The 19,446-nt window shown below is 54.0% G+C and overlaps 1 protein-coding gene across 1 annotated transcript in view; it reads left to right on the top strand.

The window, feature by feature from the left end:
• Positions 1–19,446, top strand: part of LOC111157525 (calcium voltage-gated channel subunit alpha1 I) — a 104,825-nt gene that overhangs the window by 14,536 nt on the left and 70,843 nt on the right. The window contains exons 2-3 of the mRNA XM_022519008.1: positions 5,566–5,677; positions 7,511–7,644. Of these exons, the coding sequence (XP_022374716.1) occupies positions 5,566–5,677; positions 7,511–7,644 (246 nt within the window). The remainder of the gene's footprint in view (positions 1–5,565; positions 5,678–7,510; positions 7,645–19,446) is intronic.

Genomic DNA, 19,446 nt, shown 5'->3' with positions numbered 1-19,446 from the left:
CTGCCCGACTCATTCTCCCGATGACGCATACTTGGGCCATTACGGATGCTGTGAGCATTCTGCCACAGGCCTTTGTGTGGACTTCTGTCAGAATTTCTCCAGCGTACGCACCCAGGAGTGGCCCAGCTGGCTCCTAACAGGGGCCTCTGCTTCACTTCAGTAGATGCTGGACAGCTTTCCAGAGTGGTTTTTGCTCATAAGACAGGTTAAATGAATCAATTCACGAATCTAGAGCATAGTCGTCATTCAGAATGGTAGCCACACACCGCGGCCAGGCTCTAGGACAAGGACGTGCTCTGGGGACCTCGAGGGCGGGTGTCAGCCTGGTTCATCTCAGAGCCCTGATGCACAGGCCAGGATACAGCAGGTGCTCCATGGAGACCTGTGGACCTGGCCTTGGAGAAGCTGCCCTAAGAACTGGGATCTGGAACCTCAGGCCGCAGCCTTTGAGGACCGGAGGCCTGAGCTCCTATCCTGGGACACGCTGAGGACCAGTAAGGGAAGGACCCCCATGTCAGGGCTGGCTCACCTTCCCTGCCTCTCTGGTCCAGGATGCTGCCGCTTCCAGCCTTTCCTTCCACTTGATTTATTTAGACAACTGAGGTGCACCCTGGGAAATGGATTAGATTTCAGATTTGACAAAAATAAAAACAAATTTGGCTGCCTCAGCCAAACCCAGCGCTCATGCCCCCACCCCCCCTCCCAGAGCCCTCCGAATTACAGAAACTGTGACTGTCATCTGGGCCTACGGGATGGAGGGTGGTGGTCACCATGGTAACCGTGCTGGCCTCCGGCTCTGGCTCCTGGAGAGGACACTGCCCCGAGGGGCCTGCTGGGGTATCAGGCACTGTCCCTCCAGCTGGTCACTCTTCTCCCCAGGAAGTGGCAGGTTTGAGGAGGCCTTTGGCCTGGTGGGCTTCCCAGGTGACCCTGTCCCTCCAGTTTTTGAGACAGCGGCTGAGACGTGGAGTGGAGTGATGACTGTGGTCCAGCTGGACTTCTCACTGACTGGGGACCTTGAGACCAGCACCCTCCCCTTACAGGCTTGCCCTCCCAGTAGCCCTGCCTCCCAGCCATACGTGTCGCCCTTCCTGACTCCCAGCTCACCCGTGCCCCTGGTCCAATTGGGAGGAGATGATGTGGGTAAGAATTAAAAAGCAAATATTCCACTGAGCACATGCCAGTCGAGGGCCTCTCGTGTTCCAGGCTCCATGTCTGGTGGGGGGCAGGGCACAGGGCTGGGAACGCAGGATTAGGAGTCAGCGCGGGGGGTTGGGGGGAGCAGATTCAAATCCCGCCGCTGTCACATGACAGCTGTGTGACCTTCAATGGCTGTGGCAGGAGCCCTTAGAGCCACAGCTCCTTCTCAACTTCCTCCTCTCTAAGATGGGGATAATGGCAGCACTTGCCAGTTCTAGGGGACTTTGCTGAAGTTTCGGGGGGCAGCTCAGTGTTGCCTGGCCTGAACTGATTGATTCTTTTTAGAAGGCTGTTAGTGAAGATTCGGCTCTTGGGCGGCAGACACGGGTCTGAAAGTGACAGCCTCTCTTCTTCTTCACTCAGGATCATACTAGGTAGTCAGCAGGCAGGGAGAGCAGGGGATTTCAGTCCTCTGCCGGTGACTTGGCTTTCCCCCGCCACAAGCCAAAGGATGGGAGACCCTGATCCCTGTTATGGGAGAGGCTGACAAAGAGGGCTTTCCGTGCCGCCCACCGCGTGGCGAGCCCTGGGCCGGAGCCCACGGCTGCACAGGCTCTCTGTTTTGCGGCACGTGCTTGTTGGAGGGTTTAAATGAGATAGTGCGAGCTGTTTGGAAGGTGCTTTGGCAAACAGACATTACAGCGCACTTGAGAAATGTTTCATTGCTGCTGCTGACCAAGGCCAGCACACAGGAGACGCTCAATATGTGCTCATCAATTCGCTGCTGGGCTCTGAGGACCACGGGAGGCGCGGCCAGCAGAGCAGGGGGAACAGGGTGGGGGCTGGCTGTAGGGGGAGCTGAGGCTTCTGCCGGGGCCAGAGGTGGGGTGGTGGTGCCTCTGCAGCCCCCAAGAACCCTTCGTTTCTTTTGAAGGGCTGCGAAGGATGAGTAGGAGTTTGCCCCCAGCCAGGGGGTGGGGGTCTGGGAAGGTTTTGTCTGCCAAGGAAGCTTCGTTGAGTGGCCATTGATCTGTCCCTTCATCCCTGTTCCTCTGAGGTGCCCGTGGCTGCCCGTCTTGGGTCGAATCCCCTGGCTGAGCTGAGCAGGTGTGACACCTGTGAGCCTGGACCTTTGGGGGAAACATGGGGTTTTGGTGTCTGTTTGAAATTCAGCCTTGGCTCAGGGACCCCCTCTGTTGTCTGAGAGTCCCTTTTGCTTCTGGCTTGCTGTGTTGCAAGGAAGGCTCTCTGTCTGTCTGCTTCCCATCTGCGCAGTGGGGGATTGGAGCAGTTCCTTCCTGCAGACCTTGGTGGGACTGTTCTGTGACAAGGTACTCTGGCAGGCGTGGGGGTCTGGCCAATGAAGCAGGACAGGTGATGGGGTCCCTGCTGCAGGGTCTCAGGCGCTATGTGGTGGCTTTGACCTCGCTGTGAGAGGCAGCGGGAGCCACGGAAGACTCTTGGCCCTCATGGAGCCAGCACTCAAGTCTTGGCCTGCCCTGTTACCTAGAAATCCTGACTGCCCTCTTGGGGCCTCTGTCCTCCCTCAAACGGCCCCGGAACCTCGGAGTTGTGCCAGTGTTATGTTCCTCACCGCTTATGACTGATGGTGGGAACATGAGGCATGGGGCCAGGCCATGGACTTCCGCAGCCTGGAGACTTTGACTCCCTCTGACAGTCTTCCTTCCCCATGCTGCGGGGTCTGGTTCGACTGCAAGGAGGGCTGGTGCCTTTGATCCCTGAGCCAGTGGGGAGCATGTCAGGAACTGTGGGCACTAATGCCAGCTCTGGCCTGACTTCTGAACCTCCCAGCCTCTTGGAAAGGGCCCAGGCTCCGCCATCTGGGATTTCCCCGAGTGCCTCAGGGCAGGGCTGGGACTGTCCACTTCTGAATGTCTGAGCTGAGCAAGCTAGAGGTAAAACCACTCCGTCTGCCTCCTTGAGAGACTGTGTGCAGTGGGCGGCAACAGAGGCAGCACCACACAGTGGCTCTGGGCACCACTGAGTTAGGTCCTTTGGGCCGCTTACTGGCTGTGTGACCTTGGGCAGGTCACTCCAGCTCTCCAGGCCTGTTTCCCCATCTGCCCCCAGTGAGAAGTGATGAGAGCCGGGGCCATGTCCCTAGGGACTTGGCACACAGTAGTCATGGTTACTGCCAAGTTCATTACTGTGGTACAAGCTAGACCACGTGGATAGGGAGCACTTCCAGAGAGGAGGCTGAGCCACCACTTTGTGAATGGGGTAAGGTGCTTCAAGGGAAGTTTCAAGAAGAAGGGACAAATGAACAGGGCTGTGAAGGATGAGTAGGAGTTTGCCTGATAGCGACAGTAGAAGGAAGTACATGCAAAGGGTATGTTTGGGGACAGCAAGAAGATCAGTGCATGCCAAGGCCAATGGGTGGGAGGTAAGGCCAGAAGAACTCGCTAAGTTCAGGGTGTGGGCAGCCTTGGGTGTCAGGCTAAGGAGAGTGCAAGAGCCATGGAAGGTTTTGGAACCACGAAAAGGCATAATCAGAGCTGGGCTTCAGGCAGATTAATCTGGTGGTGGCCCAATGGCCCGGGGGCAAGCAAAGCAGGTCCTGGTTCTGAATCTCAGCTCTATTCTTTTCCAGCGGGTGACCTGGCAAATCAGGTTCCCCTTTGTGTCTCAGGCTCCTCATTTCTCAGTGGGACTTCCAACAGCACTCTGAGAATTAACTGAGATGATGCTTGCAAAGTGCTCAGTACTGGACACACAGCACTCGCCTGGTGACCGTGTGGGGCAGATTGGAGGGGCAGAGATCAGAGCTGGAGGCTGGGAGGTTCGGGACAGGGCCCAGGCGAGAGACACTGGGGATGGTCTGAGACCTCAGGGGAGGGAGGGGGAAGTCACAGGCAGAGACAGACCATGTATCACAGAGGAGAGCCCTGGCTTGGAGTCTAGCAGGCCTGGGGTGAATCTCAGCTCTGGTACTTCCCAGCTGTGAGACCTAGGTGAGGCCCTTAGTTTCTCTGAGCCTCATTTTCCTCATCTGTACAATGGGCCTGCTGACCTCCATTACTCAGGGCCCCGGTGAGTAGGAAGTGGGGGTTCTGGGCTCCTGGGAGATACCTGCTAAGAGTCCTTTGAACTTGAAGCTGGCAGGGAGGGCAGAGGGAGTCGAGAAGGCAGCTGGGAGGAGAGAAAGTGTGGCAGGCAAGGGGAAAAGCAAGGGGGAAGGGGGATGTTCACTGGTAATTAGAACGCTTGAACTTCAGAAAAGTTAATTAATGATGAGGCTGCTGTTCAGAGCAGTCTCAGGCTAGAAGGGGGCCCTGGCAGGGACTATGCTTAATTACAGGCTATGGCAGGAGAGTGGTGGTGGGGTGGGGGATGGGGGTAGGAAGGAGCAGGGCTGGGCCAGGAAGGTCTGAAGGAGAGGTAGGAAGGAAGGCAACATCCCAAGGTGAGCGAAGGCCCAGGGATGAGAGGGAGGCTGTTGCCAGGGAAACCAGGTCCATTCTCCGTCAGGAAAGAAGAGGTATTCGCCCCCAGTGGGTGGGGTCTGGCTAGCGTGGCTACATCCCAGTTTAGAGCAAGGGGCCAGGGTTTTCATTTGGAGACACACAAGAATTACAGGATATCAGAATGGACTTATTCATGCAACAGACGTTTACGGGGCTCCCACTAGGTGCCTGTCGCTGTTAGAGGGATGAATGCAAAACCCTCTTCCCCTTGGAATGGAGGTTCTGGTTGGGGTAAAGACCACAAGCATGCCAACAAGACAACTTTAGACATAAAAGTGCCTCAGAGTCCCTGCCTAAAGCTGATGGCTGCACGAGACTTTCTGCCTGGCCGGGCCTCTGGAGACTGAGTTCCATTCCTCTTGCTGCAGAAGCCGGTGAGGGCCTAGGCTCAGATGTTCCAGAATCTAGTGATGAGTTCTAACCCCGGTCGTGGAAGAAGAGGGAAGGACGGGGGTGTCCGCCGCATAGGCGCTAGCCCCGGCCCTGGGGCAGACACGGAGGAGGGAGGGGAGGGGAGGGGTGGTCAGAGAAGAGAGGCAATGACGGTCAGAAGGAGGTGGTCAGAGATGGACAGGCAGGGATAGCCCAGAGATGGCCTGCCAACTGGGCCTCTCTGGATTTCTCATTTCCTGGCCCCAAAGGGAACACTTAGGCTGGGGTGAGGAAATAGGGGAGGGGTCCTCGAGAGCGGGGGCTTGGTAGGATTTGGGTCCTCTGGTGGGTTCCACACCGGCAGCCCTGTCTGTTGAGAGATGGCTAGGCTGGGCTTGTCTCCAAGGGTTTTGCAAACTTGGGCATTGACCCACTCAGGGGAGGCGTCTGGGGGGCACCGGGGTATGTGCCTGCATTTGTGGTGGGCGGGGTATTACACTCCAGGGAGCATTCAGCCCTCCCTTGGCTTCCGTCTTCCCGACTGTTTTGTCCTTGACTCGGTGTGTACATGGTTTGAATGTGTCAGCATGCTGGTGATCCTGCTGAACTGCGTGACACTTGGCATGTACCAGCCCTGCGACGACATGGACTGCCTGTCCGACCGCTGCAAGATCCTGCAGGTGAGGCGGCCCACTCGGCCTGGCTTGCTACGCCCCGCCCATGAGGCCCCGCCCCCACCAGCCTTGCCCCGCCCGCCTGCCATACCCCGCCCACTAGCCTGGTGCACCACATCTCGCCCTACCTCCATACCCCGCCCACCCGCCCCGCCCCGCCTCGTCCCGCCTCGTCCCGCCTCGTCCCGCCTCGTCCCGCCTCGTCCCGCCTCGTCCCGTGTGCCATACTCCGCCCCTTCTGCCGTACATTGCTTACTTGCCCCTGCCCCGCCCTGCCTGCCGCGCTCCTGCCCACCACGTGGCCTGCTCTCGCTCAACTGGCTGTCCTCTTCATCATTCCCAACTGGTCTTACTCATTCCCCTTCTTGATCCTTTCTCCCCTTCATGCCCTCTATATTTTGGAGCCACTGCCCTAGGCTAGGGCCCTATCTTCCCAACCTAGATGCCTCCCCAAGCCTTCTCCTGGTCTCCCCAATCCCAGACTAACCATACTGTCCCATGCCACCAGAGTGCCAGTGACCCTGACACTCCTCTGCTCAAAGCCTGTCCTTAGCTCCTGGTGCTCTTGGAATGAAGGCTAAACTCTGCAATTTGCTGTCAGTTCCTGTCAGGAGCCAGCCTCCTGTATCTCTCCTGTTCTCAACTCCCGGGTCCAGGTGGGGTCCTAAACCTGGGTACCTACCATGACCCCATGCAGCGCTTGTCTACCCATAGTGCAAGGTGTTAGGGTTATACCCATTTTACAGATGTGTATAAACATCCTCATCCCATGTCCTGTCCCTGGAAAAGCCAGATTCCTCCTGGGAGGAGTTGCCTTCTGCGTCTTGTGTTTCCATGGGACTCAGGAGTTCTGAGCTGCCTTCAAGCAGCCCAGGGTCTCAGAATCACCCCCCGGGGCACTTGTTAAAGATGCAGACCTGGCCCATCTCAAATCTGCAGAATCAGAATCTCTGGGGTGGTAGTTCCTGGGTCTGAGAGGATGACAAGCTCCTCATCCAGCCCCAGGCCCCTGAGGGGAGTTAGAACCGATTAGCGTCATTGGGTACCAGGCTGGCTTCCCAACCAGCTGGTGAATTCATCAGGGACTCCTGTCTATGTCAGTGACACCCAGCCTCCCTCCCGGCACACAGTGGGCCCATTTGTTGAATTGACCACAGCCCTCAATGATCTGGAAAGAGGAATTCTACCCAGGCCCTGTGCTCAGGAAATACCTACTCCCTTGAGCCCATACTTAGGGACGCATTTGGGGTCTTCTTTCTAAACAGAGGAAGGCAGCCTGAAACCTGCCCACAGGGGCATCAGGTCTGTTTTGAGAAACCTCCTTCCACGTGGGCTTTGGAATCAGACAGACCTGAATGTCAGTTCTGATTCTGCCACTCGTGTTCTGCAATATGTTCTTATGTTCTGGGGCAAGTTGCTTGACCTCTCTGAGTCTGTTTCTGCCCCTAAAATGGGGCTATCCATGGGGTTGCTGTGGGAATTAGGAAAGAGAATGCAGGTCAGATATCTAGCCCAGTGCTTGGCCACTGTTATCAGGGAGAGCCCTTTGCCCTGCCCCTATCGGGGGCCCTTGTCAGTAGGCCTGACTTTCAGGAACAAAAGAATGGGCTGTATGACCTTAGGCCTCTTCCTTCCCCTGTCTCTTCATTTGTGAAATGACTCCACTGGACCAGGATCTCTGAGGTTCTCTTCCTGCCCAAGAGGGGATGTCTCCAGGTCTTTTCCAGGCCCTTCATGTCCATGCCTTTGTCCCCCCCCCACACTGTGGCTCCAACCCTGTGGTTCTGCTCCAGAGCCTCATACTGTCCCTTGCTTCTTGCCTTCCTCCCGTCCCTGCAGGTCTTTGATGACTTCATCTTCGTCTTCTTTGCCATGGAGATGGTGCTCAAGATGGTGGCCCTGGGCATTTTTGGCAAGAAGTGCTACCTTGGGGACACATGGAATCGACTGGATTTCTTCATTGTCATGGCAGGGTAGGTAGTATATATCACAGGTCTTAGCGTCTGGTGCACACCAGACATAATGTAATTAATCTGTGGGGCTTCTTGGTGTTTATGAGGAGGCTGCATTGGGTAGGGCCTTCCTGGACTCCTGGGGTGGGAGGAATGATGGCCCTTTGCTGAATGGCCTAGACAGACAGACCTTCCTCCCCTCTCTGGTAAGACATGTGTTCTCCTGCACTGTCTGCTGATACTGGGTCTGTTTCACACTAACTGTAGGACCTTGAGAAAGAAACTTAACCTGAGCCTCAGTTTCCTCATCTGTAAAATGGGGATAAGTATGGCTCTATCAAAATGAGCACCCAATCAATGTTAACTATTACCCTAAATCGCTCAGCGGGTCAGAGACAGCCCCAACTCAGGCACTGTGTGACTCCAAACTGTGGTTATTTCTGTCAAGACACAAACTACAGTCAGAGAGAAGCCAGGTTGCAGGTTAGCCCATTTGGAGCCTCTTGGACCCTGCTTTGTATCTTGTTCCTGCTTTCCTGGGTCAGATTGGGCTGGTGGCTACTCCTGCATTCATCTAACAGCCAAGGGTCGAATGAGCTCCTTCGAAGCACTGTCCTAGGCGTGGGGTAGGAAGAACAGCAAACACAGAACAGGCCTTGTCCTTCCCAGCTACTGTGCAGGGAGAGACATCCACCAGCTATGGAGGCGAACGTGCCACACACACAGAGACAAGAGCTCTGGGAGAAGCTCTGTGGTTTTCTGAGAGCATCTCTGAGACAACATGGTGGCTTGGGGGCTTGAGGACTTTCCTGAGGAGGTGACACACAAGAGGGGGAGGACAAGCAGGTGTTCATCATGCCCGGTAATGGGTCAACAGGGCAGAACTGAGAGGGGCAAGAGACAGACGGGGAGAGGGAAAGGCTGGAGGCCTGCGGGTGTGCACGCAAGTGTGCACGTGTGGGTGTCTGTGACAGTACGAGTACTCACGTATGTGTGTCAGTGTGTGTTGCGTGTGTGCGTGCTTGCGTGCGAGGTGCCCCTGGGACAGGGCAAAGAGGGAGGACAGGCACCCAGCTGAGATGGGAAATCAGTAGCACTAAGTGTATGCTGAAATCCACAGGGATGTCCTGAAATGAAATGATTTGTCCACCAGTGTTTAAAAAAAAAAACATTACACCTCTGCTCAGCAGGCTTTCCTGAGAACAGAGTTCAACTTCACCGCCACCCTGTCAATTACTTGGACCTTGCTGGAAGCTGTGCTGGGTTCATACGGTTTCTTGTGAACTGTGCCCCTCCTGTGGTCAAGTCTTTCATTCTCCTTCTCATTTTGCTTTGGCTGGAGGCCATCCTTAAGTCATTTGTTGTTGTTTTAAGGACAAGGTGTTTGGATAGTGTAATTTTTCAGAGTTGTCTCTCCAAACCTACATCCCTTTGATCTTCTTGTGTGAAGGACAGTTTTTGTCTGCTTCACTCTGGAATCATAATTTCTCTCCTCAGAGCCCTGCATGTGGTCCCATTGAAATCCACAAGCTCGAATTGTGGGTGAGTCCAGGACAGGTCTGACTCCTCTTCCTGGCTGCTTCCCTGCCAGATCCTTGTAGGGTTTGCTCCTCACCTTCAGAATTCAGACAGTTCACTAGGGCAAGTTTAGGCATAGAACTGCTCCCCATGGAGCCTTTTAGAACTGGTATTTCCCTTCACATCAAAAAAATATATATATTTCTTTTATTGGCTTTTTGGGTTTTGTCCATTCTTCTCTGCTGCCTGCTGGCAGTCCCATGAAGTGGGTATTTCCCTCCTGTATCTGTTCTCTGCATTTACCCTCTTTTCCCTCAAAGGTTTCATCTGTACTAGAGGAGAATTTGTTGACTTGTCTTCTGAGTCACCAACGATGTCCTTTCCTCTAGTTACTGCCCCTCCTGGAATCATTTGTCTCCCCTGTGTCTTGTTAATTCCCAAGATCATTTCTTGTTCCTGGGTTTCTCAGACCCATTCTTGTTTTATGGGTGTGATATTCATTCGACTCTCATCTTATGGATACGAAGTAGGCTTCTTAACAGTCCTTTCCTGACCTTGAAGTCAAAGTATAATCTCCAAAGAGTTAAAAAAAAAAAAAATGACCTGCACACAAATCTTAAAAGGCACGTGATTTAGCCCCTGTCTTAATGAGGAACCGGCAAGTTGGTAGTCGGCAGAATTAGGAAAACAGGCATTGGAGAGAAAATGTGGGGATGAGAGAGTTAGGTTGGAATCAAAACTGGTTAACGACCTATAGGGTCATAAAATGATAACTTGGGTTATCTTTTCTGTTGTGCAGAAATCACTTACAAAACTGCGGGTTAATGTGATTCCACAGCAGCCAGACCTTTAATTAACAGTCAGTAGTGAATGAACCAAGGGATATTCCCCCAGATAGTGAAATAATCTTTAGCTGGGTCTGTTAAGTAATGCTCCTAAATGACACGGTGAGAAATACTGCCCTCCCTGTGCCTTACTTCCAGGTTTTAGGATAATTGTTCTTGACTCCTGCTTGGGGGAAGGCATTTGCTTTGCCGGTTCCACTCAGTGCCTCCTACGAGCACCCCCACCTTGCCCTTTTGACTTGAAGAGTCTCTGTTGCTTACTGAGTTCCCCCCTCTGCTCAATTAAGACACTGAAAATCCAAGCTGAGCAGAGTGAGGACTGGTGAGGTCCCTGGTATCTTCTCTTGGTCCTTGGGTGGGGTCCATAGGCCAGCATCTGGCTGGGCAGGTGTGGGGTCGGTGGCAGGGGTGGGGGCGGGGAGAGCAAGGGATGCACGCATGCGCAGTCACGGGGGGGGGCGTGCCGGGTTTAATGCTCTGCTATGTCACCATTTTGAAATTCTTTCTAGGTTTTGAAGGGGGGCCCTGCATTTACATTTAGCACTGGGTCCCACAAATTATGTAGCTGGTCCTGGTTGGGGGGAGGTTCAGTGGAGACTTTTTTACTAGAGTCATGAACACATTTGGGTGACCCAGACCTGTCTTATTCTCAAGGTCGTCCTTGTCCTTTGTGCCTAGGGATGGTGTGGGTGCGGAGGGCAGGATGGGAAGCCACAACCCGAGGCTCCACAGCCCAGCTCCCCAGTCCCAGCCCCACTTGGTGCTATAAATGTTAGGTTTCCTGAGTAACGGGCCTGACATCCCAAGGACGTTTTCTTCCTTCCTGCTCCTCCCCTTCCCCAAATTACTGGCTCCTTTTTCAAGCTGTGGAGGAGACAGTCTCCACGCTGGAAGGTTCCTTCGAGGTCAGAGCCTTCACCTCCACATCGTCAGCCCCTGCTTGCATGCTGTCGCTGTGGGGAACTCACCTAGCAGCCGATACCAAATGGGGACAGCCCGATGTGCTAGAAAATTCTTTCTTTCGCTGAGCCAAATTTGTCTTCCTGTAGTTCCCATCTGCTGGGAACATTCACTCGTTTGTTTACAAAATCAGTATTTATTGAGCACCTACTACATGCCGGGCCTTGGGTTGAACAAGACAGATGCCGTTATGATCTCATGGTTTAGAAAACAGATGTAAAACAGAGAATTTGATGCTAAGTAAATTCTAAATTGGGATCAGTGCTATTGCAAGGAAGTGTAGAGGACCATGATGTTGTGGAACGGGGACCTGATTTACACAGGGGGGTGGTGGATGCCCCCTGAAGAAGAGAGGCCCAGGCGGGGAGTAAGAGCTGAACGGGCAGAGGATGAGGACAGAGTGTCTAAAGGAGAGGGGACAGCCTGCAGAGGGCCCCTGGGGCTGTTTGGGGAAGGTGTGTGAGGGGAATTTGGGAGCTTAAGGATCCCCAGGGGTGGGCAGGTGCTCAAAGATGGGGATAGAGAGGGAGGCAGGGGCCTGATAACAGAGTTCCCCAGAACCTGCAGGGGAGGTCATCTCTGACAGACTCATGACAGTCCTTCAGAATTTGGAAGGCGGTTCCTTTCCTCCTTGAGGCTCCCTCTCATTTTCCTTTTCCTTTCCTTTCCTTTTTTTTTTTTTTTTTTTTAAAGATTTTATTTATCTGAGAGAGAATGAGAGAAAGAGAAAGCGCACAAGTAGGGGGAGGGGTAGAGGGGGAGAAAGCGAGAGGAGTAGACACCCTTCTGGGCAAGGAGCCCAATGCAGGGCTCTATCCCAGGACCCTGAGATCATGACCTGAGCCGAAGGCAGATGCTTAACTGACTGAGCCACCCAGGCGCCCTCCCTTTCTTCACATGGAATGTTCCCAACACCTGCCATCATTGGTTTGAGGACAGCCGAGGCCACCTCATCTGCTGGGCTCACTTGAGGCTGTCACGGTGCCTGGCCTGGGGTAGGTCCCCAAACTCCCAATGACAGCTCACGGGGCAGAGAGAATGGGCCTTGTCCTTGTCCCCGTGCCACGTGGTGACCTGCTGAGTGGCTGTGCTCCCTGCCATGCCCTTTGTGTTCACTTTCCAAGCCAGGTCTCTCCCACCCTGGAACTAGACACAGTTGACCTTTTCTTAACCCAAGTACCAAACTTTGCGTGTTTTGCCATTAATTTTCTCTTACAGTGACCCCTTGGAGTCCTGATTCAATCACTCATTACACTTACTTCCTGTGCTTGATCTGCTCAGGAGAGCGAGCCTTGGGGCACCTCGCTACAGACTCTCTTTCAGTGTGGGACAAACCTCCAGTAAGCATGGGTTATGCTTGAACCCACCTTACTGTCTTATCTGAACTACACTTTTCTGCTCTTATCTATTAGGAAGTCATGAAACAGTCAATGACATTACTGTTGAACTTGAGATATTCTTTATGTCTGTATCTCTCTCGGTGCATTGTGCTGGTAATTCTACCTCCTCCCCCAACCAAAAACCTGAATGGCCATTGCCATCTGTGGGGAGGGGCCTGGGCACTTCTGTTAAAAGCTTCCCCAGGAATTCCAGTGATGATTTTCTTAGGTGAACCAGGGCTGGGGGACTGGGCTGCAGGGACCTCTCCAGAATGAGGCTGAGGCAGAGTCTTGCCAAGGGCATGGCTGGTGAGGACCCCATCTTGGATGAATGCAGGGGACAGGAGCTGCCTTGAGTCAGAAAGCCCTTGAAAACTTCCAACTGTGATGGCATCCCAGAGAGGGCCTCGGTGTAGGAAAGTGACAAAGCTAAGGGATGACCACGAGCAGACCAGGAATGGGCAACCAACCTCTCCACTCCTCAGACACATGCACAGCCTTGCCCCCCTTTTTAGTGCTCCTCAAAGTTCAAGGAGCAACAGGATCTCTGGGGGGGGTCCATGTTAAAATGCAGATTCCCGGGCCTCCCACCCCAAGGATCCAGACCCAGGGATCTGGGTATGGAGGGCCTAGGAATTTGCATTTTAACCAAACACCCGGGTGGCCCCAGTGCAGGTGCTCTGACTCATTTGACCCTCAAGATGCCCTTGACCGGGAGAGATTCCAGTGGAGATGACAATTCCCAGTTCTGGGGAAGAAGCACGAGGAGGGCCCCATTTCTGATCTGGGGCCGGGATCTGAGTATTAGGACAGATCATGACAGGCATACATACTTCGTGAACAGAAGTGTGGGGACTCCCCCTAGGAATTTCTTATCATCATTAAAAATATTAACACAGATAGCAGTAATGTCAGTAACTCAGCCCCTCAGCCGGGGAGCGAGAAGGAGGGGCTGGTCTGTGTCCATCAGACCCTGGGAACCTCTTTTCGGGCGCGAGTGAGCACACACAGGGAACAGCTTGCCCATCCTGACTTTTACAGGCTCTGGGGAAACAAAATGTCAATAAGAATTGTTCCTCAGCCCCAGACTGGAGCTTTCTAAAAAGAGCAGGCAGGCATGTCCCCTCTGCAGTTGCTTGCTGGGAGGTCCTTTTGTCCGAAGTGCCCGTCCATGGTTCTTTAGAAAGCAGAGGGAATGGAATCTTCCTCGGCTCCATCTGGCGTGTGATAAAAAGTAAGAACATCTACTGTTTGCTGAGTGCTCACGGCGGGGCCAAGCTGGGCATCTGCTGGTTTCATCTTCAGACTGGCTCTGCGAGGGATGGACCGTGGTGAGTTGCATTTCACAGATGAGGCACGGTAGCAGGGAGAGTCCTGCCCACGGTCACTGGCTGGTAAGGGAAAGGGCCGGAAGGTGAACCCAGGGAGCAAGGCTCCAGAGGCTGGAGTTGAGTCCTGGTTTTGTTTAACTTGCTGGGGAGCATTTAGCTGCAAGTAACAGAAGACTCAACCAGCGGTGGCTCGAGCAAATCCTGGGGTGTTTTTTCCAACATAACACGAAGTCCTGAAGTCGATGTGTGCTGATGATGGCTCTGTGATCTGGGGGCTAATGTCCGTGATTTTCCAGGCCTTCCTTTCATGGTCACAAGGTAGCTGCTGAAGCTGTGGGCTTCGTGCCTGCATCGAAGGAGGGAAGGATGAAAGGAAACAGGGCTGTGCCAGTCGTGCCTGTCCACTTGGATCAGGAAGACATTTTCTTTCCTAGATCTTTCCTCCGTGCTAGCACACTTGGCCAGAACTGGGTCTTGTGGCCACGTTTAGCTGCAGGGATAGCCAGCAAAATAGAAAACATCATTGAATTTGGCTCCATCAGTCAAGAATTGTTCCCTGGGGCCAGGCAGGATTGGAAGAAGAGAGAGTGCACATTACGTGGGCAACTCTCAGCGTGTGCCACATTCCTCTCCTAGGGTCTGAGTTTCTCTGTCTGCTCTTGGCCAAAGCTGTGGCCCTGTCATGTTACCAAGCCTCACTGGAGCCTCTGGAGCTCTGCCTGGGCTGACAGGGCAAGGTGTGTGATCTGTTGAGAAGTCTAAAGTCAAATTCAACCCATGCAGGCTGTGCAGAGGCCTGTCCCTGCTCACAGACTGGGCTGCGGTTATGGGAGTCAGAGTGTCATCATTGTGGCTGTTTCCAGGAGCCTTTGGAGCTGGCCTCCCTCCGGCATGACTCTGTATGCATCATCTGTGAGTCAGGGAAGCACTCCTTATGTCAACAAGACCTGGGCACCCTCCTGGTCTTCCTGTCTTTACATCCTGATTTATCCTGGGCTCTACAGGTTTGTCTGCTCCAAGCACTGGGGCTCTGAGGGCAGGGCTGAGGCTGACTCATCATCCCAGAGTCCCCAGAGCTTGGCTCTGGGCCAGCATGGAGGGGGAGTCTCCATGACTTGTTTGTTTGGAATCTGTTGTGACCAGGCACTGTGGAGCTGCAGGAGAGGGTATCTGGAACCATTTTCTTCCTTTCCTTTCTTCTCTTCCCTCCCTCCCTTTCCTTCCTACCCTTCTCTCCCTCCCTCTCTCCATCCCTCCTCCCTTTCCTTCCTTCCTTCCTTCCAAGATTTTTTTTTTTTTTTAATTCATTTGAGAGTGAGAGAGAGCATGGGAGCGAGAGTATGAGCAGGGGGGAGGGTCAGAGGGAAAGGGAGAAGCAGACTTCCTGCTGAGCAGGGAGCCCAGCACCGGGCTCAGTTCCAGGACCCTGGGATCATGAACTGAGCCCAAGGCAGGTGCTTAACTGACTGAGCCACCCATGTGTGGAGCCACTTTCTTTAAGCTGAACTGGCCTTGGGTGGGTGTGGACTGGGAAGATTCCAGTGGGAACCTTGGGATGGATGTTTTTCTCATTTGCTGTGGAGTAGAGTGGATGAGAGCAATGATAACCACTCAGGTTTGTTTCCATGGAAACAAGATGCTACACGCTATGAGGGCTGAGGGTTAAGTCGCCGGAGATTCTCAGGCCATAGGCTGACAAGCCGACCCAGTCAATCATGAATCCGGAAGGCCTCTCTCGGTTACACGGGATAGAAACCTGCCGATCCTGGTTTAGGGGAGTTTATCATTTCCTTTCCTGAAAGCCGCGGGGTCTCCAGCTTAAGGGCCCATTTGATCCAGAATCCTGGAAGAGATCACTAGACCCTGTGTCCTTCCATCTTACAGCTCTGCTCCTTGCTCTGTGCTGACATACATCCCGGCAGCTTTCCTGCCAGGGTGCGGGTGGCAGAGGGCAGCCCCGGCCTCAGAATCCTCTCTTGGACTCACTGGAAGGGGACCTTCCCTTTCACAGTCCCTCCAAGGAGTGTGGAACGTAGCTTCCTTGACTTGGAGTGGGCGTGGGTCATGTGCTCATTCCTGAACCAATCACTGCGGCTGGGATGAAGCTGTGCTCTGATTGGCGATCGCGAGTCCGGGCCCCACCCATGCCACGTGGCCTGAGAGTGGGAAGCCTAGACTTTGCAAAATGCCAGGATTCTTCGCCCAAGAGCTGGGAAGGGAGCCCGGGGTAGGCTGAAATCAGCAGGTTTACCAGAAGTGGTGTTTACTGACGGCGTTGCGCTCCCTTACGTCCTCACAATCCCGAGAACTTGGGAGAAGGGGTGCTTAATGCCATGTTGCACATTTGGAAATGGAGGTTCAGAGAGAGTAGCAACCTGCCCCAGGTCACACAGCTTGTAGGGCCCAGATCTGGGATGTGCTCACATACGGCTGGCCCAGAACCCATGCTGACTCACAGCATGAAGGGTTTTACCTTTTCAGAGGCCAAAATATTCCAGTCCACCTGCCCCTGAGGACCTGGGCAACTTTACCAACCCTCAGAGGGCTGCCGGCTGAGTCGTCCGAGAGGGACATTTACTCCCTAAAGTCTGGTAGAGCCTAGGGTGTCTGGCTCCCAGCAGCTGTGTCCACTGGTTGTACCCAGAGGAGGCTAGTGTAACGTGCAAAATTTCATGAAGCAGACATCGGGAGGCATATTTGGGACCTATACTTAAAAATGACTTGTTATTGTTGATCTGAAATTCTGATTTACCTGGGAATCCTGTATTTGTGTGGCAGCTGTACCTAGAGATGAAGTCACTGGAGTATTGTCATCGAGCGGAGGCTTGCGTGGAGAAGATGCGGGTCTCCTGCTGCTGTGGTCCCTGGGGCTACCCTTGGTCCCACCTGCCTGGGGTCTGTGTATACAGCCTTTCCTTCGACTTTGAGGCCCCAGAACTTTCTTTGGCTCTGAACTTGGCCCCAGTTGGTTTTAGAATCCCTGTTTTCTGGTTTCATAGGATTTGTGTGAGAGTGTATGGGTGGAAGTGACCTGTAAACCAGAAAGTGCTGGCCAAAGTCAAGGGTTAATGTGACTGCTCCCTAATTCTCTCTTTCCATTATTTCCTCCCTCCGTAACCTCCCTCAGCTGCACACCTACTATGCGCTAAGTGCGGGGTAGCGGTGTGGGCTAGTGGTCTAGTCACCCGCTAGAGCATGCCTGAGTCATCACAGGGCTGCCTTCTGACAGATGATCTGCCATTTCCAGGATCTCAGCTTCCTTTCCATTAGCTACATCTTAAATTACATTTTAAGAAAGCCCCCGTGGGCCCCTTGCAAAGATTGAGGAAACACCCTATTTTTATCAGCAACACACAGAAATCATCTCCTGGGAGGGGTATTTCCTGGAAAGATGTTAAATCTCAGTCATTTTATGTTGCTTCTTGTCAGCTCCAGGCTTTTTTTTTCCTGATCTTGTCCCTTAAGTTCTGTGTTTGACAAGTTGGCATGGAGAGCCCGCCCTGGGCTGGGACACCGGGGACCTAGCTGGAACTCTGAGCCAGGCCCTGCCCTGAGGAATTGGGACATGATAGAGCACATATCAGAGCCAGAGGTGCCCTCTTAGAGGACATTGGGACACAGGGCAGGCGAGCTTAGTTCAGGAGTGGGCCCTGGGCCTTTCTGGGGCCCCCGGGTAGGTCGGACAGATGCAAAGGCAGGTATCCTGGAAAAAGCCCAGGGCACTGTGGGAATGTGGGGTGTGCACACCGTCCTGGAAGGCAGGGCACGTGGCAGACGGTGCTGGGGTCACGTCAGAGCTTCCAGAAGCCCTTCCTGCTGGGCTTTCTCAGGCAGGAGGTGGGATTCAGGGAGGGGTGTAGGCGAGGGGTGTAGGCAGGCACATGCGATTCGTGGACAGGTGTGAGCTGAGGCAGGGAATGAGGCTGTGACAAAGGAAGGAACTGTCAGCGCTTCTTTGGCTTCTCCTTGGGCCAGGCCCTGTTCTTTTTTTTTAAGATTTATTTATTTGAGAGAGAGAGAGAGTGCACGCACACCTGTGAGAGTGAGAGTGAGAGTGTGTGCAAGTGGGTGGAGGGGCAGAGAGAGAGAGGGAGAGAAACTCAAGCAGACACCCCGCTGAGCAGGACCCCAATTCGGGGCTTGATCTCAGGACCCTGAGATCATGACCTGAGCTGAAATCAAGGGTCCGATGCTCAATCGACTGAGCCACCCAGGTGCCCCAGGGCCAGGCCCTGTTCTAAGCACTGACTCCATATAGGAGCCCATATCATTTTCCCCACAGCCCTGGGAGGTCAGTTCAGTGACTTGCCCAGGATCACACAGTACACTGGGATTAGGATCCGGGCTCCATGCTCTAACCACCGGGGAAAACTGCCCCCAGGGTGCTTGCCCGATTCTAGGCACTGCCGTGTGTGTGGGGCTTCCTGGCTACCTGGCCAGCTGAGGCGGGGGTGCTTGGGAGCCAGAAGGCGGCTGGCCTGATGCCTGATGAGGAAGGGGGCGGGCTGCGCAGAGCTCCCGAATCCCACGCTCCCTGGCTGTGTGATCTGGCCTCTTTCTGAGTCTCAGCTTCCAAATCTGGCAGTGGGGGCCGGAAGTCCCTCTACGGGAAGGTGTGTCAAGTGCCCGGCACATAGTGCTCAGGAAACCCTTGTGAACCAGCCAGGACACTTGAGTCGTCAGTGGGAGAAACCAAAGGCAAGTGGGGCCCAAGCCTCAGAGGGAGTGTATTGGCTCACAACTGGAGAAAGCAGAGGGCAGATCTGGGATTTGGATGGAGGGAGTGCTTGAACCATATGGCCAGGCTCCTGCTTCTCTCCAGCTCTGGACTCAGCCTTCTTTTGAGTTGGCAGAATTCTTAGGCCACCATGGAGGCAAGATGGCTGTTAGCGCCTAAGGGTTTCCAGGCGGTAACTTAGCCAGGGAAAGCCCTCTTCCCTGTCATCCCAACTTAGCAGCCGGGTTGCCCCTCACAGCCCACCTGGGGTCCCATGCCCATCCTGAACTAGTCACGGTGGCTGGGGGTTGGTGTCTGCCACATGACCCGGCCTGGGCCTCTAGGGCTCTCTTGGGAGCCAGGGGATCTGGGGGTGGGGGAGGAAGGCCCCTCAGCAGGAATAGGTAGGGCTGTGCCCTGAAGACCCAGGGTCTCCTCTCCCAGCCCACTCCTGCACATGAGCCCCTCTCCTCAAGTACAGCCCTGGAACTGGGTTTAGGTACTCTCCTCCTGGGGTGATGTCAGGACAGAAGTGTTCGCTTTAAAGCAAAATTACTTACCTAATTAGGTGCTTGGGAGCTGGCAGGAGGTAGTGGGGTTTTTTGTTGATTTTTTTTTTAGACTTTTAGCACCGAAAGCCGTGTGATAAAGTAACTGTGTAATTAGGAATTAATTTCTCACTCCCGTAAGTGATGTCTTACTTGGGGCCCGAGGGAAGCCAGCCCAGTGGTTATTTACCCATAGAGTGACCCCTCCTCACCCTCTCTTTTTTGGAAGGGGGGGGTGTCTCCCATAGCTGTCATCCAGGGTGTGGAGGGAAGTAGCTTCTTTCATCACATGTGTTATTCATGCAAAGCAGATCCCTGAGTGCCTACTGTATGCTGTGTGGGGTTGGTGTGGGGCTATGTCTCAGAAGGAGGGGTGACTGGCCAGCCCTGACCCCCTCTGGTCCCATTCTGAGGCCCACTCCACATAGTCTCTCAGGGCATCCCGATTGTGTCCCCATTGTCCACATCAGTGACCTGCTCACGAACAGCCCCTCATTGGCTTTTCTCTGTTTCTTCCCCTCCCTT

The sequence above is a fragment of the Enhydra lutris genome, unplaced genomic scaffold (genome assembly GCF_002288905.1).
Source record: "Enhydra lutris kenyoni isolate GAN:26980312 unplaced genomic scaffold, ASM228890v2 scaffoldscaffold55, whole genome shotgun sequence".
NCBI classification, from domain to species: domain Eukaryota; kingdom Metazoa; phylum Chordata; class Mammalia; order Carnivora; family Mustelidae; genus Enhydra; species Enhydra lutris.
Note: the sequence above shows the minus strand (reverse complement) of the source record. Positions and strands in the feature narration are given on the sequence as shown.